The sequence below is a fragment of the Oscarella lobularis genome, chromosome 7 (genome assembly GCF_947507565.1).
Source record: "Oscarella lobularis chromosome 7, ooOscLobu1.1, whole genome shotgun sequence".
Taxonomy (NCBI): Eukaryota; Metazoa; Porifera; class Homoscleromorpha; order Homosclerophorida; family Oscarellidae; genus Oscarella; species Oscarella lobularis.
In genome coordinates this window covers 2,181,587-2,194,534 of record NC_089181.1, presented here as the reverse complement: position 1 = coordinate 2,194,534, position 12,948 = coordinate 2,181,587, and the positions used below count along the sequence as shown (strand labels likewise).

Here is a 12,948-nt window from a genome sequence, read left to right as displayed (position 1 = left end):
AGTGTGACTCAAGTAAAAACCGGCCGTCTTACAGACTTGCACGTGCCGCAAGTGCACTGTAGAAGCTATATGCTACCCACCAGCCGACTGTAAGCTAGGTTAACTAACGGAAAAGACGTTTTCAGCCATGCGCATGCGTTCTCGTCTATTCTTTGCAAACATGTCGACCGTCGTTCGTAGAGCATTGCTTATTCTCGCTCGAGGGGCCGAAGAAATGGAAGCAGTCATATCCGCAGACGTCATGCGTCGTGGAGGAGTCAGCGGACGCGTCCGGTGTAGCCGCATTCGCGCGAACTGAATTCGTTAGATTGACGTCACCATTGCGGGACTAAACGAATCTGGACCCATTCTGTGCAGCAGAAACGTGCAAGTGCAGCCAGATATGGAATTAACGGAGGCCCAAGAGAAGGTCTATAGGTGTAAAGTAGAGATTTCCTGAATCCACTCTTCAATCACAAATAGGGAACTTATGATGCTGTAGTACTTCCCGGAGGCGCTGGAGGTGCCAAGGAATTGTCGAGCGTAATAACAACATTAATAATAATGAGGAGAAGAGTAAAATCATGACTGATTTTTTCTATAAGTCTGCTCAAGTGGGCAAGATATTAGAGTCTCATTGGAAAGCAGGGAAAGTGATAGCTGCAATATGTGCAGGTGGACTGATAAATAATATTTAGTTAAGTAAGTCTTGACAATCGATTCGTCTTAGCTCCAACTGCCTTGCTGGCTCATAAAATTTGCTTGGGTATGAAAGTGACTTCGCATCCTTCAGTAAAAAGTGAAATGGAAGGTATTCTCCAATATGATACGTAGACAATCTAATCAGAAGATTTTGCGTTGCTTGCACAGCAAACTACAGCTATCTTGAAGATCGCGTAGTGATCGATGACAGACTTGTGACCAGTCGAGGTCCAGGCACGGCGTTTGAGTTCGCTTTGGCCATTATTGAGATGCTGTGCGGAAAAGAGTCGGCGAACAAAATAATTCCACCTATGATGTTGAAAGACTAGACTCTTTGATCCAAATTCAAATGCACGCCGTGACTAACAGGCGTTGTTGTTTGATCTTAAGCTATGAAAACAAGCTTTTGCCACTGGCAGTAGAAGGTAGTAAGTATGCAATGCATTTAATTAAGATGCACGGTTCCAATTGATTTATCTGTGTAAACCAAGGGGTTGTTATTCCTTGTGCTGCGAGGAACCACTAGGCAACATCTGATGACCCCATGCCACTTGAGGACGCAAACGCAGTGTTTTAAATGACCAATTGGATACAGTGTATTATTGCCTCTACAGTAAACAATTGAATGTGGTAGCGAAACAGTTCAGCAGTGTCCGTGCTTGTGCATTCGATGGTGCAAAAGGGCATTGTAAATGACGACTTCATACGTAGGAGATGTGAGATAAGCTCTCATGCTCCCTTGAAGCAATTGATTAAACGTCTCCAAACTTGAACACGAGGTTCCATTCTCTAGTTTTATTCCTTTATCTTCTGGGCAGCCGATGAGAAATGCAGTCGTTTCTCCTGTCCGCCGATTTGTTCTTGTTGCACACATATGTCTCGGCAAATGAATTCCGCCGCTGCCACCGTTGCGTCGTTGAACTATCGGAAGCAGGAACGTTGTCTCCCACCTCGTGTCCCCTCGCTCCGACTCCGCCGCCTTCGCTATCTGCATACGTCACCAGGATGTGGCTGATTAGTTAACTGTATATGGCCTCTGCTTAATATTACCTCAGGTGCAAGTTTCCCGTGCCTATTGACTCTGATCGTCCGTCCGTGAAAATCTTCTATGTACCATTGGTTCTTGCCAGGTGCAGAACGAAGTCGAAACCATGTGTTCTGATTCAAGGCGTCGTGGGTGGCAAATGTGGCATTGCCCCGATTATTCACGGTCAGATACGATTTGCACAATCTCGAGATAAATAGAAGATGGTCGCGTCTTGGACAAGCTGGTCTGGTCACCGGCGCCACCGTTGACATGCTGTCGTCTTGCTCAGTATTACCACTTGACTAAACGACGGGATAACGCATTTAGACGATTGTTTTTTTAACAACGTCATGCTAAAGCGCTTTTACGTCAAAGAGGGGACGGCCGGACCCTGTCGGTTCAGAGTCGTCCATGCCTGATGTTGGTCGCCACTGATACGGCGTTGACGCAACTCTTCGAAGCGAGAGCGATGTCGTAACGTTGAAAAGGCAAAGAATAGTCAGAGCCGTACGCGGCGCGCAACGCATGACGAAGGTTATAATGTTATTGTTCTAGCACGTGCCTCTTAGAATTTGCGAACCGCGAATGAGCAATCTGGTCTGCGCTTTGAATGATATATAGTAGCCCATGTGTGCGGAAGTGGGGAACGGCGGTTACCGTCACACGACAGAGGAATCCGCTACACTACAAACGCCGATAATACTAGGAAATGTGATCACACCGCGGAGTCCATACAAATTTGTACCGACAGTGACTTCCTCAAAGTCAGAGTCAGTTTGATGCCGTCGTCACCGCTACTGGTACAAGCACTTTTGAATCCGGTGCGCAGACTTAGAAGTCTGGTTGAATTGAACGACTACTAGTATGATAGAGAGGGCGCAGTCTCCTTTCGTGGCCTTTGCACTGCAGCGGATTCTCCTCTAGCTAATTAGGGAAGTCCAGGCCTGGTTTAGAGGAAATCGTCCACTACCGCCTTTTTTGTGGTGTCTTGTACCCGGGCCCCACCTACAAAACGTACATGTACCAATCGTTTTAGCGTGCGCTAGAAGACTGTCCACACGCCTCGAATGACTGAAACTCGGTCTCCTTCGCAACGGTCATAGATCTCATCGATTTCAGTTGTTACGGGAATGGATTGGGTACACTGCAATTGCTGTTACACGCAGCCGCCGCGCCGAGACCGAAAGTTTTTCCTAACGAACTGCAGACATCTAATCTGCAGCTTGTGCCTCGCTCAAGGTAAAGAGAACAGATAGCGACTCTCTCCCACACGAAACCGTGGCCACGTTTTCCACAGAACGCGACGTGTGCCTCGTATGTAAATGCACGTGCTCGTACATGCCCCTTTCGGCGTCAATGAAACCCGACATCGAGGCCTATTTCACCGACTTGGGCGATTTGATGCGAAAGCAATTGAAAAAATGGATCGACGTGAGGATAAAAAAAAAAGAAAAATCGACGAGAGAATTTTTTTCAGGTGCACGACTTTCAGAAGATGCATCGCAATCGACTGAGATCGTACAGAAAATCGTGCGACGAGACCGAGACCCAAACGACAGCCAGACTAAAGGAATTAGAGAGGTACGTCTCATAGGCACATTCTCGACCAGTGACGTTTTAGCATAAGCATCCATGTCTTCCTGGAAATTGTCTAATTTATTTAGCACCGTTGGTTAGGTCAGACGTAGTGGGGGATAGAGGTCAGACCCTGGGTCAGACGTAGACGTCATGGGTTCAAAATCTTGACTTCCAATTTAATTTGCACTTCCAACGAAAACTAATACTGATACTGTGCAAATGACTCATGTTTCCAGTGGGAGCGTAGACAGACGCGAGGAAACTTATGTGATTTTGTTTCCAGTGCCAACGAGTCACTGAGGAAGGAAAATTATGTTTTGAAAACGGAAAATACTCAGCTGAAAGCGTTGGAGGCTAGTGGAGCGTCTGCGTCCTTTTATCTGTCTCTATTGTCCTTTTTTATATAGGAACAATTGCGGGAATATGAGTGAGTCCGTCTATTTGCTCGGTTCTGCGCAAACGCGTTTGCTTCTAGAAATGACGAACATTTTCGTGTCTTTACTCCGTCACAGCAACGACCCCTGTCCCAGAGTAAAACTGAGAATCATCACTTTGTATTCGCTATAGAACTGTCTCTAGGTGGTAGAACAATGTCTGGAGCCACTCCTCTGAACTCGTCGGCGAGGTAAGCTTTATGAGCAATAAATAAGCAGTGCCTTGGAGAAATCTTCCTTTCAGAATTGGTTCGGCCCTCGGACGTAGACACCAGGTATTCGCATACGATTCGGTTGACGTTTTGTCTCCGTGCGTTGATGCGTCATTTCAGACGGCTCCCTACTTTCCTGTCGCTCCGTCTCGCGCAAGTCTTCTCACGCCTCCGAGTGGCGGTCGAATAAGCGCGACGGTGACGAGAGAAACTCTACGCAAGTACGTATAAATAAAAATCTCCAATCTATATAACGTGTCACGATAGCCGTTCTGGAAGCGGATCAAACGGTGAAAGGTTTGCATTAGTTCGACAGAAAAATGTATGCGTGTCTAGCTGGGTTCTTGCAGCGGCGGATCCGGGTCGGTTTCCAGTACTCCGCTACGAGAGTCGTCGAATCACGCCCGTCCTGTTGCTTTGTCGCTCACCCAACCTATTGGATCCGAGCTTAGATCTCAATATTTGCCTACTCCTCCGAGTTCGCAACCGCCGCATACTTGCTATGTCACCGAATACAGAGGTCGTCGACAGATACGTGTAAGCTGAGTGCGTATAGCACACTTGGTTCGACGTACAGGGTGAGAATTTTAGGTCCGCGTTCAGACGCAGTCTGCACGCACTGAAATGAGAAGGCCTCTTTTGATGAGGTAAGAGCGCGTGTATGGGTGATTTCATAATAGGAGACACGACTTTTTCTGCTGGCAGACAAATAGGATTAGAACGTCAGAGCAATAACGCCTAGTGCCTTTATATGACTACATTATAGTAGAATGAACTTAGTGCATTTATAAAAAAAACGAAGGTTTAATGTGTATGCTACGTATTCGAATCGTTAATAAAACGATATTATTCAGTTGTAGACAGATAGGTTGTGAAAGAATATGCCGTGACGGCGGCCCATGGTCATCACCGATTCTGGTAGTGACTTTGATCGAGGTCGAATAAGCATTTTGTCGTACGCACCGGGACCGGGTCCCTTCTAGAAAGATCCAGTTGGCGTTTAGTTACAATAACGATTAGCTATAAACCGGATATCGATATGTAAATCGAGGCACGGTTGATTTGAAACTTGACGTAATTTCTGGCGAAGCCTTCTGATGCGCCAGCAAGCTTGATTCGTATTGCCCGGGACCGGGCCCTTTTTTCTAGAGGACAGAAATAAAATTGGGAATCAATCGTGATAGCCTCTCTAGTATGCACCGGTGCAAACGGGGGTGTCGGAAATCGTTTTGTTCCTGACTTGAACACGGCGTATCTCGATCCCCTGACCGGCTGACTCCATTGATCGCCAAGGTTATATTGATTGGGGCTTGTTTGCAATTCCTATTAGCAAACATAGACACCCAGGGGGCGCTCGTTTGTTTTGCGTGCTTACTTTGTCCGGACATCCGTGTCCAATGCGAGGTCCTTTATCTCGATCCTCGGCTTTGAAGCGATAAGACGTGGGCTTCGCTTCGAGCTCTCGAACGAAGTCCTTCGTATCGTAGCAGCCGGGCATGAGGTACCGCCCCTCGGTTCCGGTCGCGAGAAAGTTTCCTCTTCGGCCCGATCGTCCTTCGCTTTTGAAATTGTACGTACTTGGTCGAACGTCGAGCTCGTGAAGAAAATCTTTCGTCTCGTATGCGCCCGGATTTGGCGTGTCCTACGTGGAAACGAAGCCGGAGGAAAAGAGAGTTGCACGTGAGTAGGCACGCCCGGTTTCGACATACCTTCACGTAACTTCTCCACCATTCTCTCGAACACGGTCGATTTTTTCTCTCTTCGTCAATTGCACTTGAAGTTGCAGGTCTTTGTAGTCTTCTCTGCAGTAAGATGTAGTATTGGTACCGTAATCTTTCCTCGAATGTTTGTGCACCTTTCCAGCGCCGGATTTCAAGCGCAGAAGAGACGTTGTCGATGCTGGCTGAGATATGGCTGACCCGCGCCGACGTATGCGATCTTTTACAATTACGGGTTTGCTTGCCATCGGTGTGCAAATGGGTGGTGCAAACAGTAAACTGAGTTGCCACGTGAAGTAGCACGTTAGGCTCTATAACGCGCTTCAGCCATGGGGGTTCCAGCTTTTTTTCGCTGGCTTTCGCGCAAATACCCATCGATCGTCGTTCATTCGTACGAAGAAAAGGTTACTATTGTCAGACCAGCGCAGCCGGTTGTCTTATAACGCGCTTTCGGCAGCCGAAAGAAGTGAACGGCGTGCGAATTCCAGTCGACGCATCTCAGGAGAACCCAAACGGAATCGAATTCGATAATCTCTATCTTGACATGAACGGCATCATTCATCCATGCAGTCATCCGGAAGACAGGTGAGCCGAGCGCGGAAAGGGACGTTGGTTTGGAGTGGTGTTATCCCACTCCAAACCGAGAGGTATTGCGACTAAGTTTCTTTCTGAAGACCTCCTCCCAAGAACGAGGACGAAATGATGGTGGCCATTTTTGAGTACATTGATAGGTACTACCTGCAAAGCATATCAAAAATCGCGCTCTCTCTCTAATTCTTAGTAATTCTTAGAATCTTTGCTATTGTTCGACCGAGACGCCTTCTCTACATGGCGATAGATGGGGTGGTGAGTTGGAAAACGGACGGTTTCGTGTGACAGATTCACAGCATGTCCCTCTACTAGGCTCCTAGAGCGAAAATGAATCAGCAGCGCTCACGCCGATTTCGATCCGCCCAAGAAGCCATGTAAAGCGAGGAACAGAAGAAAAAATCAAATCGTTTGTACGTGAATCTCTAGTGCCAAGGAAGCTAGCATCGAGGCAATGAGACGCCAATTGGAAGCGAGAGGTACTCGCTCAATCAAAGTCTAATTTTCGTTGTGTATATTGATTCACAGGAGCCGAATTGCCTTCCGTCAAAGACAAATCAAGCCGTTTTGATAGCAATTGCATCACACCGGTTCTGCTCCCTGCATTTGGATTAGTCTGCTCTCTTCTTGTATTCGCACTATGTAGGGTACGAAGTTCATGTCTCGATTGGCTCGTTGTCTCGAGTATTACGTCGCCGATCGTTTGAATAACGACTCCGGCTGGAGAAACATTCAGGTGCAGCTAATCCGTTAATTAATCTGAGAAAGGCAAAGGGAAAACGTTCTCCTTCGAAAGGTGATCCTGTCAGACGCGAGCGTTCCCGGCGAAGGAGAGCACAAGATCATGGATTTCATTCGAAAGCAAAGGGCCAGTCCTCATCACGATCCCAATACGCATCACTGCTTATGCGGAGCCGACGGTTCGTTGTATTATATGGCCTTGATCATATGACACTACCTTTACTCTCTAGCTGATCTTATCATGCTGGGCTTAGCCACTCACGAGCCTCACTTCACCATCATTCGAGAGGAATTCAAACCGCAGGGAAAGAAGCCGTGTGAAATTTGTGGACAGTTTGGTTAGCTATTATGAATTTGAATTTGACGGCGTCACGCGTGATTTGAATCTCAGGACACGAAATGAGCGAATGCTGCGGTGTACAGCGGGAAAGGGTACTCTAAACAAGACTCCATATAAACATTTCTATTTTGAAATTGTCAGACTGATGGTCCTCCGCCTGAACCTCCTCCCGAAAAAGAGTTCATTTTTATCCGTTTATCCGTTCTACGAGAAGTAGGCTGGCTATCGTCTTCTCTTAGCTAAGATCATGCAAAGACTGTTTTAGTATTTGGAAAAAGAACTGAGAATGGATGGACTGCCTTTTCCTTTCGACCTTGAGGTGCTATACACTATCTTATGCGCTTTTTTGCTGACTGGCTGTCGCGGATTAGAGGGCTATAGACGATTGGGTCTTCATGTGTTTCTTTGTTGGAAACGATTTTCTGCCTCATTTGCCTTCACTTCAAATTCGCGAAGGAGCTATTGACCGTCTCGTAAGATTATACAAAGAATCGTTGTCTCAAGCAGGAGTAAGAAATTATTACTGACCGGTCGGTATAGCTTCGAAACGCCGTGCTACTAACTGTAGGGGTTTCTCACTAAAAACGGAATTGTAAACTTGAAGAGAGTTCAAAAAATGCTAACAGGTTTTCTACGCTACGGACAGTGGAATAGTAAAATAAGTTTGAGATTGGGCGATTCGTCTTTTAGACTTAGGTCACATGGAAGACGGAATATTCAAAAAACGGCAGTCCGACGAGGTACTCTTCCACACGTAATAAATTCCAGTTGTCGTTCTTGACGATTTTTCAAAATTGTCTTGACGATTTCTAAAAATTGTCTTGACGATATTTAAAATTGTCTTAATGATTCTAAATGATTTCTAAAAATTGTCTTGACAATTTTATACATTGTCTTGACGATTTTTAAAAATGTTTTAACGATTTTTAAAATTGTCTTGATGATTTTTAAAAATTGTCTTGACGATCTAAGGAACGACTGAACAGCGCACCTCGCGCCAGTACTGTAGCGCACGTTCCGCGATGCCCGTACGTTATAGAGGCGGCATGTATCACCTAGATTTTGCTGACCAAGCTTATTGTCGTTACTGCGTATCCATTCGCTTTTTGCCTCCAAAGAGCGATCAAATGTCTTAAGAATAGACTCCCAATGCACTTTGCGGCCAATTCTTCGCCTCTACTTGCTCGTATGAAGCATTTTGTCATGCGTTACAACTGACGTCATATGTAGCGTGACAGGGCGTGCCTTGCGTACGTAGCACGCGTTTAATTGTCGATTTTTCGCGTTTTTTGATTGATTTTTCACAAAATTCGTTTGGTTGTGGGGTCAGAAACGCATTTGCGGCCGATTAAGAGGTTTTTGGTTCAATCAGCGCACTTTTATGGTACTTTTATAATGAAAAGCTGCAGTCAAAGTGACCTCAGCAGCGTGGTGGTATATATACCCAGCATTTCCATATACCTATCAGTAGCAGGAGCATGAGCTCTTGGCTAGGATAGAAGGGAGTTGGAAACTCTCCCCAAGGGTTTGATCACTGCCCGGTGGCCGGTCATTCTCCTCACTTGACAAGGGCTCCGGCCTTCCTAGTCCAATAGCTCCGCTGCGCCTGTGAGATACCTCTGATACCGGATAAACCTCCATAGCACCGTCTTCCGTGTGGTTTGTATCAAGTGTCGTAACCTTTTTAAATTTTTAAAAATTTGCTACGTGAAAGAGACGCGTTTTTTTACCTTTTCACGCCCCTTTTAACGGTCAAACTACGCGAAAGGGGCCCCACTTCCGATTTTGATCAAAACTTTTGAACGGTACTAATATCGACTGTATTAGATAAAAATTGTATATCTAAAGGCAAATTTCGTTATAAATTCGTCTACAGAAAAAAATAAATCCGTCCCTATTGATTTTTAAGGACTGTAGTAGTGAAATTACTGAAGAGTAAGTCCGTCCCCATTGATTTTTAATTAACGATTTTTAAAATTGTCTTGACGATTTTTAATAATTGTTTTGACGATTTAATTAAATGATTTTTAAAAATTGTTTTAACGATTTCGTAATTGAGACACGGCTTTAGATTGCCTTCAAGCAACGCCAAAAGGAGAAGCGAAGAAGACAGAAGATGAGACATGTATTGCATACAGTTAATCCAACGGCACTGTATATATAATGTGTACGTATTATTATATGTAGAGTTGGTCTGGCCCCAAGTGGATTCCGCAGAATCAGATGGCTCCCGTTGTCAGTCGCGCGTGAGATTTATTATTATAAAGGATTAAAAAGTTTTCGTTCAAAGGCAATTGGGTCAAAACCTGCGCCTGCTGAAGGTGTTCGACGTACGGCAGCTGACATGAGAATTGCTTCCAATTATGTGAGGAATTCGTAATGTTTTAGATTCTTGATTTTTAGCGTTTGTTAATTAACTTAAGGCTGCTGCAGCCGACTTTCGCGCTTTTCTGCGCGAGGGAACGTCTTCTCTTGCCTCCGCTCCTCCTCCTGCTCCTCCTCCTCCTCCTGCTCACTCATCGCTCGCCAGCACTTCCGCGTCTCAGAACGAAGGAAACAGTGAGGAGGAAGAGGACGAGGTAGATGATGGTGTGAGGTATAAAGAAATCATTAGCCGGTTCCTTTCGATGATGTTTTCTATTACTAAGACTGTGGGAAGAAGGGTGGAGAGATCGATATTACAGCAATAAATTTGGCGTCGAAGCTGAAGACGAGGAATCATATGACCGGTTTCGCAATAAAGTGGTAATTTTGTAGTTTGAACGTTTTTTTTTCAGAAAGCGAATTTTTTCTACTAATTTCTAGGTCGAATCTTACGTTGCAGGTCTATGCTGGGTTCTTCGCTATTACTATCAGGTTATTTGGCGTAGGAACATTATTATTTCAGTAAATAGCATACGGTTGTTGAAAGGGATGCCCTTCTTGGAAATGGTTTTACCCTTTTCACTACGCTCCTTTTGCATCGGACTTTCTCTCAATTGATTCTCTTCCAAACGATTTTGAACGCAACTCAGAACCAGTACATTTTAAATTCTTGGCCCAATACATTTCAAAAGAATATGTTTCTATAGTTCAAGCCTCTTGAGCAGCTGATGGCCGTATTTCCAGCTGAAAGCGGGCAATTTTTGCCGCTGTCTTGGCGAGAAATGATGTCCAGTCCGGTAAGAACTTTAGAAGCTGACAGCAGCCCAAACGAAGTTGGTGCAGAGCCTGCTTCCACAGCTTTGTTATATCTTAGTCGTGGCAGTTGCTCTGCTATAGCAATCTGAATCGGGCCGTTTCTTTAAACTCGTTTCAGCAGCAATTAGTCTTAATTAACTTCACTGTTTGCTTGTTGGAACACGAAATGGTGCACATTCCACCTGACGGATTTTTTTCTATAGGAGTCGCCTATAATTGACTTCTACCCGACCCAATTCAAGATCGATTTAAATGGGAAAAAGTTTGCTTGGCAAGGTAATTGATTATCAGGAATATTTGTCAATTATAAGACGTTATGTCTTCAAGGCGTTGCTCTGCTTCCTTTTGTTGACGAAAAGCGTCTCTTCAAAGCCTTGGAATCCGTCTATTCCAACCTGACAGACGATGAACGTAAGATCTTTTATTTCGTGACTTTTTGCCTTCGCAGTTTCCCATTAGGGAAAAGGAACACTATTGGAACTGATTACTTATTCATTGGCGCCAAGCATAAGTCTAGGGACTTTGCCGAGGCTCTCTACGAACAGAGAAAAGGATCTGTGAGTAGGCTACTAAAGCGCTTTTTACTCTTGTTCACTCGCATATGCGTTTAGCCTACTGATCTGGATCCCAGTCTCACCCACGGGATGGCTGGTGTCATAGTGACAGACGCCGAGGAACGATGCGTTCCAAAGAGGTACGATTGCGTGACCTGTAGAGAACGAGTTGACTGGTATTATTTAACAGAGTCGTTCCTTCTCCCGTACCGGGTCTTCCCGCTGTCAAATACAACAAAGTTGTCTGTGTTTGTTTCAAAGATCCGTGGTATAAGCCGGACTACATATATCCGGCTATTCTTCTCCCAGGAGCACGGTAGATTAGATGCAGTCTCAGTCTGGGATTGATGTACAACTACGCGAGACTCGCGTATTATTTAGGCCTCCAGCAAAGATGCTCAAACCACAGGACATGGGCTACGACAGTAGACCTGGCAGCGGCTATCGTCCCAACGTCGGCTTTCATCCACGTCGTCAAGGATCGTACAGCGAATCTCGAGAACGATCGGGAGGCCAACGAATAGCCAGGTAAGGGTGCTTTTTTAGCTTTGGCGAAGATTCCTACCTCGTGCCTCCAGTCATCATGTTCGTTCTGCTGAGTCGCACAATGATCGCATGTTAAACCGCGGACCCTACTCTGCAATGCCACCTCCTCTTCTTCCTCCTCCATCCCACCATCGTCCTTCAGAACATCGTGATTCCTACTCACATCAGCCACCAAGTTATGGGGGTGGAAACTATTCTTATAACTATCAGGGTGGTGGCGGTGCTAGTGGTTACAATTACGGCGGGCGAGAACGAGACTACGGTGGCCGATACGGATCAGCAGATCAGTATGGGTATCAGCAGTATGGCTCAGCGGATCGATATGGGTCAGCCACTCGACATGGGTCGGGTGATAGACCTGTGGATCGATATGGTTCGAAGAGGTATGACTCAGATCCTGCTCGTCACTCTTATCCGTCAGCAAAGCGAGATCGAAGGTACTAACTTTGACAAAAAAACAAAACAATTCAATGGTTCTTTTTTCTATAAAAATAAACAATGTTCGTCTTTGATTAAATATTTCGTCGCATCCGGGCTGTGTCAGTTTGTCCCCCGGCACGAATGGATCGATCGTCCGACGAGGAGGAGAGCGCGGATGAAAGCAGAGCTCCAGCAGACCCGCCGCTATTCCAATACGGGCCTCCGACCGGCCCGGGTCCAAAGACGGGCCCCAAAGGAGTCATCCGCGATCATGCACACTACTTGGCTCTAAAAGCCGAAGAGGAGGCGCAAAAACAGGCGAAAAGCGAAAAGGCTTCGCGCAACGCCGACGCCGATCTCGAAAGCGATCCATTCGTCGAGCAATACAAGGCGAAACGACTCAAACAGCTCCAAGAACGCGCCGCAGCCGCCGCCGCGTCGGCGAGCGGCGGAAATCTCGTTCACTTGACGCCGGCGACGTTCGAATCGTCGATCGACGACAATTCGTACGTCGTCGTTCACTTGTACGACGATTCGATCGAAGCGTGTCGGACGATGAACAAGTGTTTAACGCGTCTCGCCGCCGGCGCCGGCTACGCGAGAGAGGCGGAGACGACGGTTCGATTTTGTCGCATGCGCGCCGACGATGCGCCTGTGAGCGCGCGCTTTCGCGCCGACGCTCTTCCCGCGTTGCTCGTCTATAGGGATGGTAAGTTGGCGGGAAATTTCATACGGGTGTCGGACGAATTGGGCGACGAGTTCTATGCGGACGAGGTGGCGGCGTTTCTGAGGGAGAGAAATTGCCTGCCACCGGAACAGGCTGATCACAAGTCGACTGTAGATGATTTAGACTAGAAAAGGCAAACAGTAGTAACTGTAGGAAATATTGTGAGAAGCACTTCCAACGCAATATATAAATGATCATGACA

At 46.2% G+C, this 12,948-nt stretch overlaps 5 protein-coding genes and 1 long non-coding RNA gene across 7 annotated transcripts; 4 read left to right on the top strand and 2 right to left on the bottom strand.

Moving 5' to 3' along the window:
• Window positions 1–37: 37 nt before the first annotated feature.
• On the top strand, window positions 38–1,163 carry LOC136189397 (Parkinson disease protein 7 homolog). Of its 2 annotated transcripts, XM_065977344.1 has the most exons (7): window positions 38–89; window positions 181–256; window positions 308–409; window positions 463–522; window positions 585–654; window positions 710–790; window positions 850–1,163. In XM_065977344.1, the coding sequence occupies exons 1-7, from the start codon at window positions 70–72 to the stop codon at window positions 1,008–1,010; spliced, it is 570 nt and encodes a 189-aa protein (XP_065833416.1). In that variant the 5' UTR covers window positions 38–69; the 3' UTR covers window positions 1,011–1,163. The 2 variants fall into 2 exon arrangements, with proteins under 2 accessions (XP_065833416.1, XP_065833415.1); XM_065977343.1 differs by lacking the exon at window positions 38–89 and having other exon boundaries at window positions 134–256.
• An 87-nt stretch (window positions 1,164–1,250) lies between these two features.
• On the bottom strand, window positions 1,251–2,285 carry LOC136189401 (uncharacterized). Its single transcript, XR_010670381.1, has 3 exons — window positions 2,077–2,285; window positions 1,732–2,010; window positions 1,251–1,669 (listed from the first exon to the last, which is right to left on the bottom strand). It is a non-coding gene; the product is annotated as an uncharacterized lncRNA (long non-coding RNA).
• A 382-nt stretch (window positions 2,286–2,667) lies between these two features.
• Window positions 2,668–5,113, top strand: LOC136189394 (probable E3 SUMO-protein ligase RNF212). The gene is made up of 13 exons (XM_065977340.1): window positions 2,668–2,947; window positions 3,006–3,139; window positions 3,186–3,289; window positions 3,570–3,639; window positions 3,694–3,713; window positions 3,762–3,817; window positions 3,866–3,911; window positions 3,965–3,995; window positions 4,053–4,153; window positions 4,200–4,229; window positions 4,283–4,469; window positions 4,524–4,579; window positions 4,638–5,113. The coding sequence occupies exons 1-13, from the start codon at window positions 2,839–2,841 to the stop codon at window positions 4,672–4,674; spliced, it is 981 nt and encodes a 326-aa protein (XP_065833412.1). The 5' UTR covers window positions 2,668–2,838; the 3' UTR covers window positions 4,675–5,113.
• LOC136189395 (protein STPG4-like) lies at window positions 4,643–5,941 on the bottom strand. The gene is made up of 6 exons (XM_065977341.1): window positions 5,788–5,941; window positions 5,642–5,734; window positions 5,308–5,574; window positions 5,133–5,255; window positions 4,961–5,077; window positions 4,643–4,911 (listed from the first exon to the last, which is right to left on the bottom strand). Exons 1-6 carry the CDS (start codon window positions 5,896–5,898, stop codon window positions 4,783–4,785), a joined length of 840 nt encoding a protein of 279 aa, XP_065833413.1. The 5' UTR covers window positions 5,899–5,941; the 3' UTR covers window positions 4,643–4,782.
• Window positions 5,942–5,944: 3 nt separating this feature from the next.
• Window positions 5,945–12,116, top strand: LOC136189389 (5'-3' exoribonuclease 2-like). The gene is made up of 31 exons (XM_065977333.1): window positions 5,945–6,054; window positions 6,108–6,235; window positions 6,325–6,381; window positions 6,442–6,496; window positions 6,554–6,615; window positions 6,668–6,717; window positions 6,767–6,828; window positions 6,885–6,974; window positions 7,035–7,158; window positions 7,210–7,317; window positions 7,371–7,411; window positions 7,461–7,532; window positions 7,585–7,638; window positions 7,691–7,828; window positions 7,888–7,945; window positions 8,010–8,059; window positions 9,391–9,444; window positions 9,507–9,554; window positions 9,610–9,684; window positions 9,743–9,915; window positions 9,968–10,064; window positions 10,125–10,175; window positions 10,231–10,338; window positions 10,391–10,480; window positions 10,703–10,775; window positions 10,827–10,910; window positions 10,959–11,056; window positions 11,111–11,193; window positions 11,244–11,369; window positions 11,435–11,581; window positions 11,632–12,116. Exons 1-31 carry the CDS (start codon window positions 5,980–5,982, stop codon window positions 12,041–12,043), a joined length of 2,943 nt encoding a protein of 980 aa, XP_065833405.1. The 5' UTR covers window positions 5,945–5,979; the 3' UTR covers window positions 12,044–12,116.
• An 11-nt stretch (window positions 12,117–12,127) lies between these two features.
• Window positions 12,128–12,946, top strand: LOC136189396 (phosducin-like protein). The gene has a single exon (XM_065977342.1). The coding sequence runs from the start codon at window positions 12,161–12,163 to the stop codon at window positions 12,872–12,874; it is 714 nt and encodes a 237-aa protein (XP_065833414.1). The 5' UTR covers window positions 12,128–12,160; the 3' UTR covers window positions 12,875–12,946.
• Window positions 12,947–12,948: the final 2 nt, after the last annotated feature.

Excerpts from the sequence above, each read along its gene's own strand:
- LOC136189397 (XM_065977343.1), top strand. The coding sequence starts at position 134 with ATGCGTTCTCGTCTATTCTTTGCAAACATGTCGACCGTCGTTCGTAGA. Across the intron at positions 257-307 it reads ACGTCATGCGTCGTGGAGGA|ATTGACGTCACCATTGCGGG; the intron begins GTCAGCGGACGC and ends TGAATTCGTTAG. Across the intron at positions 791-849 it reads AGTAAAAAGTGAAATGGAAG|CAAACTACAGCTATCTTGAA; the intron begins GTATTCTCCAAT and ends TTGCTTGCACAG.
- LOC136189394 (XM_065977340.1), top strand. The coding sequence starts at position 2,839 with ATGGATTGGGTACACTGCAATTGCTGTTACACGCAGCCGCCGCGCCGA. Across the intron at positions 3,714-3,761 it reads GAACAATTGCGGGAATATGA|AAATGACGAACATTTTCGTG; the intron begins GTGAGTCCGTCT and ends GTTTGCTTCTAG. Across the intron at positions 3,912-3,964 it reads CCTCTGAACTCGTCGGCGAG|AATTGGTTCGGCCCTCGGAC; the intron begins GTAAGCTTTATG and ends TCTTCCTTTCAG.
- LOC136189395 (XM_065977341.1), bottom strand. The coding sequence starts at position 5,898 with ATGGCAAGCAAACCCGTAATTGTAAAAGATCGCATACGTCGGCGCGGG. Across the intron at positions 5,256-5,307 it reads GACACGGATGTCCGGACAAA|GAATTGCAAACAAGCCCCAA; the intron begins GTAAGCACGCAA and ends GTTTGCTAATAG. Across the intron at positions 4,912-4,960 it reads GATTTACATATCGATATCCG|AAGGGACCCGGTCCCGGTGC; the intron begins GTTTATAGCTAA and ends GGATCTTTCTAG.
- LOC136189389 (XM_065977333.1), top strand. The coding sequence starts at position 5,980 with ATGGGGGTTCCAGCTTTTTTTCGCTGGCTTTCGCGCAAATACCCATCG. Across the intron at positions 6,497-6,553 it reads ACATGGCGATAGATGGGGTG|GCTCCTAGAGCGAAAATGAA; the intron begins GTGAGTTGGAAA and ends TCCCTCTACTAG. Across the intron at positions 6,718-6,766 it reads ACGCCAATTGGAAGCGAGAG|GAGCCGAATTGCCTTCCGTC; the intron begins GTACTCGCTCAA and ends ATTGATTCACAG.
- LOC136189396 (XM_065977342.1), top strand. The coding sequence starts at position 12,161 with ATGGATCGATCGTCCGACGAGGAGGAGAGCGCGGATGAAAGCAGAGCT.